At 39.9% G+C, this 12,802-nt stretch overlaps 1 protein-coding gene across 21 annotated transcripts in view; it reads right to left on the reverse strand.

The window, feature by feature from the left end:
• The window catches only part of TCF4 (transcription factor 4), a 349,439-nt gene that overhangs the window by 36,832 nt on the left and 299,805 nt on the right, over nucleotides 1-12,802 (reverse strand). For all 21 annotated transcript variants that reach the window (XM_046024546.1, XM_046024539.1, XM_046024540.1 and 18 more), the window contains 2 exons: nucleotides 11,309-11,442; nucleotides 5,130-5,262 (listed from right to left, as the gene is read on the reverse strand). In XM_046024546.1, the coding sequence (XP_045880502.1) occupies nucleotides 5,130-5,262; nucleotides 11,309-11,442 (267 nt within the window). The remainder of the gene's footprint in view (nucleotides 1-5,129; nucleotides 5,263-11,308; nucleotides 11,443-12,802) is intronic.

The following is a 12,802-nucleotide window of genomic DNA, read 5'->3' on the forward strand; positions in this document are numbered from 1 at the left end:
TGTCAACTCATATCATTAGACATTGCCAAAATGCTCATATAATAGGAGGAGAAGCAGAAACTACTGCCCCTACTAGGTAAAGATGAGATTGATTTCTTGTTATTTTAGCTCTAATCAATTTCTCTTGCTCAAGAAAAAAAAAACAGTCTCTAAAGCAGTAAGGTAAATATGAATATAAGATGAGCAGTTATTAAAAGGAACTGCAATTTTGAAGGGGGATTCGAGACTGCCAGCCCCCTAAGCATTATTCAGATGGTTTGAACACAGATGCTGCTGCTGGCTAGAAGATGGAGCAGAAGGAAGGGTCTGGTACCTTCTGTTTCATGTGGGACCACCCTTGGTCTCCGTCTCCGCTCTGTGGAAACAGCAATTCCTATTAGAACACACCCTAATCAAAACACCAGGATGAGTGGTGTCTGGGAACTGGCTACCGAAAATCAGAATTTGGAAAATGGGTTATCCCTTTATTGCACACCCATAACCTCGGGCTGGGAACATTGGAAGATCTAAAAGGAATAAGAACTACAATTCAGAGTGAATTTGTCTGAAAGATGATGACTGCTTTAATATTGAGGGTTTTTCGAACTGTGCCCAAGTGACCTTCATGTGATTAAACTATGAGAAGCAGCATAATGCTTCCAAAATGAGCCATGAGTGCATCTCTCTAAAGATGACAAAAGAAGGAGCATCTCCAGCATTGTTACTACACACGATTTTAGAGTAAAGACTCAAATAGAGGCCACAATGCACTAATTTTTAGCAGGAGGGATTCCTAGGAATTCAAGGGGGGAGTTGGGCCCCAGGACCATGTGCAGGAAATGGACAAGAAGACTTAAATCAAACTAGTTTATTGTTCTCCGTTGGTGGTCTTTGTAACTAAGATGCCATGTCACTGCTGGATAAAATCCATATTACTCTTATGTTCTGTGCCTGTTCATCACCCAACTGTATTTGAAGGCTCGAGATTCTTACAAAAGACAAAGTGAATATTATATGACTACTCTAATAATAAAATTACTGTGAAACCAAGTCCTCAAGGGGAAATGGACATAATGTTTCTACTAGAAAAGCCACATACTACAATGCATCATGTCATACAAACATGTCATTAGAAGTGAAAGTTGTAAGCCAGATTAATTCAGGAACCAGATAGATATTCCAGGGTAATTTTTAGCATATGTTGCATTAAATCAATCACGGTAGTCTGTTCCTTCAACACTGTTTGGTTTGAGGTTTAAAAACATGGGAAGTTCCATGCATTAGAAAGCAGGCCAGTTAAAGGCTAATGGAACAATAATAGTTATTATAACAATAATGTTAGTTTTATGCCCAATTCCCTCCGAGAAGAAGGGAGGGGGTGGAGTCCCAAACAACCAGGGGTCACGCCCTGGGAATATATACAAATGGTATCTCCCAGTGGGGTACTGGGGCGCTCCTGTCCTTGAGAAATCTTGGGCGACTATGTTAGGCTAGGCAGTGCTCTCAAACCTTTTGGTCCAGACGGGATATTGGGCATTGCAGGTAAGAAGGAAATATGTAGATAGCAACATATATGTCACGGCTGCTACCCTCTAGACATTTTTATCCTCTACGGGTTGGCTTGTAATCACTTGCTCCCCTTCCTGCTCTGCGTGCATGCCGGCATGTGAGGCCCTGGCCCCGGCAGCTTCTGATATAAAGCCAGCAGCATTGCCCTGGAAGGGTTTGAGGAACAGAGTTGACAGGATCTGATGGTGGTAACTCTGGATCTGGCTCTTCTCTTCAGCGGGGTACTACTCTACCAGCCCAACCAGAAGGAATCCAAGCTGTGTCCTGTGCGTTATAGTCATGTAATTCCCGGAAGCCTAATGAACCCTTCCGGTTCAGAAACGTTGACTGTAACCTCCAGAGTTTACTGGCAAGGCTTTGAAGGAAAGTACTCCGTGCCCCAACTAAAATAAATGACAATTCTCTCAAAAACCCATGGGTAGATGTGTCATTTAAAAAAAAAATAAAAATAAAAAAAACCGCTTATGATAATCGGGATGTTTTGTCCTTCTTAAGCATTTATTTCTCAAAAAATGCTATTGGGCATTAAAGGACAAAAGCCAACAAAACAAGAAACAGTGATCACCTCACCAAAGTCAAACAAGCCACTGTGAGCCTTGGCAAGCGTCTGCCATCTTTGAAATGCAGAGGACAGAAAGAGGGACAAGGTGATTCCAGGGGGTCACCTTCTGATGGTTCTAAGTTTGCCCCTCGCTCCGCATGCATTTTGTAGTTCTGTGATCAGTTCAGGACATTCACTGGTGGCCAGGAGGACACACTATAACATGAAACTCAGAAGCAGGGCAATGATCTCCTTCTGAACTGAAAAAAAAAAAGCAACTTCCTAAGCCATCAACGCCATTTATGAAAAGACTGCACTGCGTTGCACTTTTTTCACCAAGAAAACTTGAAAAATGTGATGTCCATGTGTTAGTGCCTGAACCCCATTCTTACGGCATTAGTAGTGCTTACAGTCATTTTCTACAGAATCATGTGTGTAATCTCAAACATGTGTCAGGCTATGTGTTCCCTATTTACCAATTATTTAATTAGCTCTGTTTGTTCTTTGAGATATAGGCAATGTAATATTTCTTTATTTCCTGCATTTCAGAATGAGTGAGTATATGCCAAATATTTTCAAAAGTCTACAGATGTATCCTATTAATCCATACTGTTTGTTAGGGAAGTATCACTAACATCAGAAGAGAAATCTTCTCTTCTTGTTATACAGACATGCTGCCATCCCTGACTTCTACCACACTCTGAAAATCAATCCAAAGCCCAAGAAAATTAAAGTGGGAAGAAACATGAGCCATTCGTCACCATGCAATACCAAGACTTTATTATCCTATTTAAAGTTTCCTCTGTATTTTAATGTAAGAAATCGCAGGACATATTTTAAGAAAGAACATTCTAGAACGCCCCCCCTTAACATAATCCTAAAGTAATAACAGCATTTATGCAAGTTAATAAAGGTCTGTTCTTCCAAAAAGCTGAATTACCATGTCTACTTATTTCCCGAGAAGATTATAAAGCTTTCTGACATTCTGCTAATAGATTTTGACAAGTATACCCATGATTATGTAATAATCTATGTAATAAAATTATTCTTAAAAACCTTTTTCTGGGTTCCAGAAATCTCTTACTTTCTCCTTTAAAATTATGGCTCTTTTAATATTGTAGAGACCCTCCCTCCACTTCAACAGGGCCGCCGTGGTCCATATAACAAGTCCATTCCATCTTTAGTGTGTGGTTGAGCATGCAGAAGTCACCTACCGCTCCATAGCTGCCCAGACCCAATGAAGAAGGACAGCAGACATTCCTGTTCATCCACAGGCTAATGATGAGTCAACCATCTCAAATAGAGCAAATCTCAGTCCCACTGGGATTTGTGGCCATGCTGACCACAGCTCATGAAGAATGATGACTCCATCTCAAAATATCTCTTTCTTCCCAAGTTGTGGTGCCTTGCTCCCCAGAAAGACTGTTTTGTACATCATTCAACACAGAATTTTTTTCAAATAATGCCCAAGTATGTTTTCCTCAACTCAAGCTTTTGCTCCACCTTTATACCTTCCTAAAAAAGAAAATTACTCAAACCACAAGTAGACAGGAAATCTGCCGTGTAAGAGGATGAATGACCGGTCATCCTTCTTTATATCGAGACCTCATGACTACAGAAAGGGGCTTTCCATTTGTCAAACCACATTGAAATGAAATATGCTTTTCTCACCCTTTCAGTTCTGCACTTCTTTCTTTCTTCTTGTTTTTCAAATCTGCCAAAACTGCATTGATAGCTAACCCAACTTCCCCAAGTGACCTCTGTCCATTCCTCTCCAAGGTCAAACTGATGCAACACATTTGTAGAAGCTTTGTTATGAAAAGTTACGAAAATGGAAACTCTTGTAAATTTGCTTCTTAGTGAGACATGATAGCGACGGGCTGCGAAGGTGGCTCATCTCAAGTGTGAAATATATTATTGAATAAGCAGGGAGTGTATTATTTAGGCAGAATTATATTTGCAACATTTCAAAGCACATTTCTTCCCTCTCATCAAAAACTTTGCCACATAAGTGATTCACACCACTTTCCCAACTCCCATGAACTCTCTAAAGAAAATGAAAAACTGCAGAGAGCTAAAGGGAATAAACAGTAGGATTATTCTGTCACACATTCTTCTCTCTAAAACATACAGTTAATGTTCCCATCAGGGACCCACGGCAAGAGATCCTGAGGCCAAACAAGGTGTCAGGCTGAGCTGGGACCAGAGTAGTGGCGACCCGTGGAGGCTGAGGTTTTATTAAGACCCTAGAACGGGGCACCTGGGTGGCTCAGTGGGCTGAGCCTCTGTCTTCGGCTCAAGTCATGATCTCAGGGTCCTGGGATCGAGCCCCGCATGGGCTCTCTGCTCAGTGGGGAGCCTGCTTCCTCTTCTCTCTCTGCCTGCCTCTCTGCCTACTTGTGATCTCTCTCTCTCTGTCAAATAAGTAAGTAAAATCCAAAAAAAAAAAAAAGACCCTAGAACGTCAGGCTGTGGAATTCCTCTGCATGGCAAAATTGCTTCTTCCCTTCTGAAAGACTCCACGATGCCACATTCTCCAGGAGGTGAAGCCATCTAGTTATTAATAATCACCCATGAATATCACAGGAGCTTGTCTTTGGAAGACTGTGCTATGTCATGGTTAAGAGCCTAGCACGGTTGACTGGATTTGGGAAGGGGTCAATAACTACTGGTAAGAGCTAACTTGCTCCCCATCTCACTAGTCTTCAGTGGTTTGTCTTATAAAAGTTCACTTTGCTCACTGTTGGAGAGTGTGAGAAGCAAGGTAGTTTTGGCCTAGTTCAACCTTTGTTCAATCTAATAGCTCACAATGAACCAAGTAGCCAAATATCAGTTTCTTGTGATGCCAAAAAAAAAGAAAAAAAAAGTGATTATGGACAAGCCAATGACTATTTCTGTTTGGTTGCTGTATTTTCATTCAGTTATGTGACAAATACTCATTGCCTACTTGTTATTCAATGATGAGGAGAAAAAAGAGGTCCTGTATTCTTAAACCCTGACCTTGCTTGTCGGCGTCAGAATCACCATTTCTATGACTCACCCATTATACTGTCGGTCCCGTTGGCAGGAGGCGTGCAGGAAGAGGAGCTGTAATGGTTTGTGCCACTACGGTGGAAAGTGGACATCGGAGGAAGACTGGAATTGATGTCTGCTGAGGAGTGTGATGGATAGCTCTGCAGCAAGAAGCAAAAAAAAAAAAAAAGCCACACTCAACCATGAACTATTTAGTGGGTTAGGTTTCTAGTACTCCTTTTGGAACTCTTCATTTTGCAATGGAGACAGCCTTTAGAATTTCAAAATATCCACGAATACATCTTGCTTAGATCTAACAGATTTCATTTTTCAAATAATAATATACGAAGACACATAGTTGGTTTGGGCTTGCATCAAATGTAGAGGAATACAATGGCCATCAAGGATGGTGAGAAATGATCACAATCTCTAAATCTAAAAAAGTATTGCTTCAAAGTACCTCTGAGGTGTCAGCAACAGAAAAGGCCACCTCTACTATTATTTATTTGTATGAACTACTGATCAAGTAAGAAAGATTCCATGATACAATTAATAAAACAGTATCGTGACCCATGGGATTGACACGGGTCAACTTTTGGACTAAATGACAAAGAGCAGTCAGTCTCAAGTCCTCTGCCTGTACAACTGGACCACCTTTCTGAACTCAAGCCAGAACAGAAGGGTAAATGGAAAACTTTTAAAAAGTAAAGATGATTAACTATCTCTCTAAAGCATCAGTATGTAAAGCCTTAAATCAACAACCATACTGAATTAAACTGGGATGAATGAACTGAGAAAGACTCATGTGAGCTCCTCACGTGTCCTCTTCATTAGTAATCTACCAGATAGCTATGAAAAAAGAATATCTTCATAGAAACATTTGTTTTAATGTTTCGTCTTGAGTTCAATTATTATCCTTGTGGTCCAAAGAAACTGCTTTTCTTGGGGTTATTATCACAGTGCCTGTAAAGCGGCAATCCATCTGCTTGGGAATGAGCAGATCACCAACAGGGACACAATTATTTACCAAAACACATCAAGCTATTTTCTTTTCCAAGATAAAAAAAGTAGCTTAAAAAGTTATTCTCATAGGTATTTGAATGTGTTAGAGACATGTAAAGGAAAACTATTTTGGCTAAACTATATTTCTTCTTATGGGTAATATATTAATCAGCCACGGATATTCAATTAAAATTAGAGATTGAATATGATGCTAAAAGTCAGGGATGCTTAAAGCCCAGGCACTTATTCGTAGGAGTGAAACGCCGGTGTCTTGGTATTTCTGTATTAATTTTGTGAGGCCCGTCTTGGGTTCTACCTCTTCCTTTAGTATTCCTTCCTACTTCCAACTCTTGCACAATCTCTTCTGTCTGAATCCCTAATGCATTCGCATTCCGCGCTGTGCCATTTAACACTTAATTATATGCCTTTCCTTGCTGTCTCTTTCAAGTGCATTTCCACCTAGACTGTAAACTCTTTAAGGGGAGGGAAGAGAGCTTACACCTCTGCATCCCACAACTTACAGCTGAACACATAATTATCTTATATTCTCAACGAACAACTGGTTATCGGTTGGCATTTAATAAATAGTGGATTGAAATACCACTTATTTGAAAGAGAATTAAACAGTCTAGGAAATGAACCTACATTAGATCTGCCAATGACATGGTGGATGTCTTTGACAATGTTAACTCTACACATTCAAACCAGTCCAAATGAAAGGTCAACGTCAGTGAAAAAGTTGAGATGATACCCTTAAATCTTTCCCACTTCCCAAGAAGGCTTTTCAAACTTTTTAATTTCATGGACCTCTGTGCTTCATCAAAAAATTCCTTAGGCCACCTGTTAAACTCATTCCTACTTGCCGCTCACAAAATGCCCCAAGCAGCCCAGGAACTTTTCTCCAAACAATACCAGAACGGGCCCATTGCATAGTACAGCTAACCCAAAACACTAGATAAGCCACGGAACACCAAACTTAGAACAACTATTTCTGCTTGACAGCTAAACACGGTAATAAAGTAGAGAAAAAGAAACTGAACATAGAAGAAAGAAGGAAACTGAAAGAAAGAAATGGTTTGCGTTCATTTCTACACAATGCTATTCTGTGCTGAGTTTCTGAAGAACAAGGAAACTGTATAAATCAGTCCCAGATATGCAAAAATCAAAACAGAGGGAAAAATTTTGAAAAATATTTAAATGACTATATAATCACAGGGTCGAATGGGAAAAAGATTTCCACATTGGGGAGGATTGCTAGACACTTTTAACATGGTGCAAAATGGGCAGTAATTCAGGATTTAACAGACAGAGGGTTAATACTGAGTTTAGAGAATGATAAGAAAAGTTCTTCCCAAGGCGCCTGGGTGGCTCAGTGGGTTAAAGTCTCTGCCTTCGGCTCAGGTCATGATCCCAGGGTCTTGGTATTGAGCCCGCATCGGGCTGTCTGCTCAGCAGGGAGCCTGCTTCCCACCCCCCTCTCTGCCTACTTGTGATCTCTGTCAAATAAATAAAATCTTAAAAAAAAAAAAAAAGAAAAAAGAAAAGTTCTTCTCCATTGATTTTAATAGGGAAACCAACTCAATCCATGTAAATCAGTTATTTTTAGAGACTCACAGAAAATAGGATACTGAAAAGAATTAATGAGATTTATTATTATTATTATAAATTATAATTTATTATGATAAATGTGTTATTTATTGTTTATTAGTTTATTATTATTTCCTTATACAAGAAAAAGTACCCTGAAAACTACTGTCACTCAGATACAATAAATACACTGCAGAGTCTATCACTGATGTGTGAAGTATGTCTCTTTTAGAATATTCAGGGACCAATGCGAGGTCTATTTTGCCTCTCTACCTCGGGCTATTGCTGCTGTCTGCCTGCTTGCTACATACGGAAAGGGGAGACTGAAAAAGCATAACGGCTTTACATGCCCACTATTGAAATATTTTTACTTACGATGACCAATTACAGCATATTTGGAGCCCAACAGACAGAATAAGTATTGAAAATGTTTCTATTAGTGATGCTTTTATCAACCTCTGGATTGATAATTCACAGATTAGAAAATAAATCATTGATGGCACATACTAAGAATAAAGTCATGCTTTGGGCTCAGGCAAATTTTATAACCTTGGCACCGTTACTCTTTTATGCCAGGTAACTGTTTGCTGTGGGGGTCTCTGCTACGCCTTGCAGCATGCTTCCCAGCATCCCTGCCTTCTACATGCTAGATTCCAGCGATGCCTACCAGCTCGAACACCCAAGAATGTCTTCGGACATTTCCACATGTTCCCTGAGGGGGTAAAATCACACCTGGTTGAGAATCACCAGGGTAAGGGTTTATGTTACAAAAAATTCAGAACTCTTTTATATTAAAATTCCAGATTCCTAGGACTATTTCACTCTAGGGGGCAAAGACCATGCCTAAACCATGCCAGACGGAGGTCTCTATCCTATTTCTAAACAAAACTCTGCCAAGTCATTCCAACCTTAAATCTTGTACAGCAATCCATTCCAAAGCTTAACCACAAACTCCATTCTTCCCAGTGATTCTGTATGTGTATCTGTGACATAGTAGCGATTAGCTGTGGGATTGTGTTGTAGAAACTGAAGCTGTAAAGGGGATTTAAAAAATCGAAATTGGTGACTTGACAGTTGCTACTGGAATGTGTGGATTTGAAGCTTTACAATTACACATTCTACCACAATGAGGGCAATAATGTTTCTAAAATGTTCTACCTTCAGAGACGATACGAATTTGGCCAAATTATACCCAAAATGATACAAGGAAAATGCTTTTCTTTTTCTCAAACTATTCTTTTGTTTTGTGTGAGACTGGCCAAAAGCTATAGATGAAAATCGGGAGGAACTACCATTATTTTCAAGTGAAAGGACACTAAGTACCTACTGCGTACTCAAATTATTCTCAGAGTCAGGTTCCTGAAAGGCATTTCAGCGAGAGATTTCCAAATGGTTAATACTGAAATTACAATCATTACTAGATATAATAATCCAACAGTTTCCCCATCAGTGAGAAAATTCATTAGGATACATTACCAGAGACCTCATTCATTTGCCATTTTTTTAAACAAACCCTTAATCTCTAAGATCTGCTACATAATATTAAGAATAAAAACGCCGGGGCGCCTGGGTGGCTCAGTGGGTTAAAGCCTCTGCCTTCGGCTCGGGTCATGATCTCAGGGTCCTGGGATCGAGCCCCGCATCGGGCTCTCTGCTCAGCAGGAAGCCTGCTTCCCTCTCTCTCTCTACCTGCCTCTCTGCCTACTTGTGATCTCTGTCTGTCAAAAAAATAAATAAAATCTTTAAAAAAAAAAAAAAAGAATAAAAACGCCATGTTCAGTGTTGGATAAATGACAATACAAATTCGGCATCTGATACAACCTGTTGGATTACTCCTTCAAAAGGATCTTTCTTCCTGGTTGATAATATTGTATTGGTTTTTAAGGTTTTCAGCAAAATTTTTTCTAAAAGGAATGTAGTTGGTTTCCTTTTTAAAATTACACTTTTTATGCATTTGAGCACACTTTAAAGATACCTCTGCCCATGCAGTGAATTTGATTGGGATAAAATCAAACCACCTACCTCAAAATTCTACAGTATGATAAGGCAAGGAAGAAAGAACAAAAATAAATGTCAAATGAACAACTCTTAGAAGGACTGACATTCCATGTTATGTTAGTATACTGCCAAAATCTTTTAGTTGTAATCAAAATTTTCCTTGCTCATAGGACAGATGTAGTTTTGATCATGGGTTCCTTAGAGAAGTGGAAAATGATGAAGGGGAAATAAAGATGTTGGCCAAGAAGAAATTCTAGTAAAATAATAGTTGATATTTCTCTAAGCTTTCGCTCTAATACCTCCAAGTAGGAGGTGGGAGAAGATAAAATGTGCAAGTAAATCATTTGCTATTTACTGAAGATGTGCTGAAATTGGAGATAGGTGGATTTACACATTCAAACTTGGCAGATGTTATAAAAAGGCCAATTTCATCTCCACTATTTTTGCCTCTCGTTAACAGACAGGCTAACTGACCACAGTGTCTCTATCACCAGGACTCACTAGATAAGTATCTTTCAAGGATATCAGAGACTGTAACTTCTGGAATATTTATGTTGTCAGAATAGAATATAAGTCACCTTTTCTATGTCTCTAGTGTTTGAATCAAAGAGAGGAAAGATCGCAGAAGCCCAGAAAGTACTATTTCCTATCGCAGAGCCGAGAAAGACACGTGAACCTGAGTTTTAGGAGAACAAGGGGCAATTTCAAGATGAATAGTGACCCAGCACCACGAAGGACCACAGGATTTGTTCAGACCCTTTTTCATATTTGTAGGATTATAGCTTCATACATTTTTAAAGTTATATGACTGTATCTCAAACCTAACTCATGGTCTCCTGTAAAGCTCAACTCAAGTTCCTAAGTGGATTCTGGGCTGTGGGAGTTCTGAGGCTGGAAAGGCTCGGATGAGCTCCTTCCTCCAAGATAAAGGGACACACTAGGATGGATGAGTTCAGGCAATGGGCAGAGCGGGCACTTCAGTAATGCAACAAGACAATGTTCTGCAGCGCGGCAGTTCTCAACTGAGTGAGGCAATGGAGCATCACATTAGCTGTAACGTGGAATTACAGCTGAACCACTGAAAAGTGGGAATCTGATCCAGGCAGAAAGCTCTGGTCGCTGTGACTAGTGGCGTGTATGGGAAACAGGAACTCTTTCCTTTGGGTGTGGCACCACGGGTCAAAGCTGTCACCAGGGACAGAAGCTGGTAAGGGGAAGTGGAAATGCACATGGGAGATGCCGGCCGCCTACTCAGTCTACTGACTGCCACTCTGCCCCCTGCAGACGACGGAAAGTAAACAAATAAATGACAAGGATCCACAAGAGCTGAAATTGGACAACTCAAATATAGCACATATTTATGTCCGAAGGAGGCTAACAGTATCATAAAAGAAAGCACGGAACAAAACACCATGAAGTTCAATGCCGAAGAAAAGCCACAAGAGCTTGCAAAGATGACCTATTCTGTCTTTGATCTCAGAAACAAGATAACTCTAAGAATGATGGGTTATACCGTTCCTACATTCACGACCGAGTCCTTGCGTACATGCACGGAAAGGCGGAGAATGGGATTTCGTAAACTAGCTGTGTTGTCCCCAGAACCGTGTAATTCTGCCTTACCAAGCGTTCGTGTGGGTGCAGGCTACAGTAGCTGCTAGACTGTGGAATATGAGAAGAACTGCCCAACATTCCTCCGTAGCCAGGCTGATTCATCCCACTGGAGGAGCTCCAAGGGTCACTGCTGTGATGGCCATCTGTAAAGGACAAAGAAAACCATGACTTTTCGGAGGCATTCAGCCTTGCCCTACAGAATAGGGTTTTTTCATATACTTGAAAATGGCTACCCGTTGTGCATTCATCTTTGTGCTGTTTTGCTGATTACATCAGAAGACAGTCATCCTTCTTTCTTCCCCAAGTGGCTCTATATTGCCAACAAATGTAAATATTTACCATCGGCAGCGTTCTTAGTAAAAATTCAGCTATAAAAGGACAGAATACATTTCTATGTAGAATTATGTTAGGTCAGCCAGGTAAACAATACTAAAGAAAACACTTCTTCTAAAAGTCCCCTGACCTCCTTTTCTATGAAAACAAACAGTTAAATGTTCCTAAATTTTGTGATGAAAATAAAATACTTAACACATTATAGAGTTGACAAGTGTACAAGTTTTTTAAACGCAGATAAAGAGATAAGAATGAAAAAGAACATCTCAGGTTTTTTAAAAGATCAAATTTCCTTTTTAATTCGTACATGGTAGAATTAAAGTTGAAATTACATTATAATTTATAGGGAATGTGAGTCTCAGATATATATAGTTCCAAGTTTTCTTTCTTAACATTCGCTTTCTGGTGCCTAGTTCTATTGCTACCTTAAGCCTTCGGTAGCCACTGAAAGGGCACACATATCATAAGGTAGATGTTACACTGCGGACAATTGTAAGAGGTTCTAGATTTTATAAAACTGTATGTTAAAAAGAGGTTTAAAATGATGCGGACATTATGTGAAGTACCTTTCAGTATTAAGTTCATCTTTGTTAATATCATATTAAAAACATTTTTATAGGGCGCCTGGGTGGCTCAGTGGGTTAAGCGGCTGCCTTCGGCTCAGGTCATGATCTCAGGGTCCTGGGATCGAGTCCCACATGGGGCTCTCTGCTCAGCAGGGAGCCTGCTTCCCTCTCTCTCTCTGCCTGCCTCTCTGCCTACTTGTGATCTCTCTCTCTCGCTGTCAAATAAATAAATAAAATCTTTAAAAAAAAAATTTTATAGATTCTTTTTCTTCTCTGGGTCTATTGGCCTAGAAGTTACTCTTAGGGATCGCTGATGTTCGGTGTGGGGTTTCTCAAAACGAAGGTGGTTGGTGGGGTGGGGTGGATGAGCATCTATGTCATTGCTGAAGTCAAATTGGCCCTTGTTTCAATAGTTCTACCGAAATGATTGAATGCCAGCTGAATACCAGATCATCAGTGGGGTGTTCACAGTACAGCAGGCACTGCCTCCTTGAAAATAAGATTATTTTCACCATCTATGTTACATAATAAAGGCCTTTTGAAAATTTTGGCAATAGGCAAGTTAAATCCAACACTATATACCACAAACCTTTTTTTTTTTCTC

Source organism: Meles meles, chromosome 12, assembly GCF_922984935.1.
Source record: "Meles meles chromosome 12, mMelMel3.1 paternal haplotype, whole genome shotgun sequence".
NCBI classification, from domain to species: Eukaryota; Metazoa; Chordata; class Mammalia; order Carnivora; family Mustelidae; genus Meles; species Meles meles.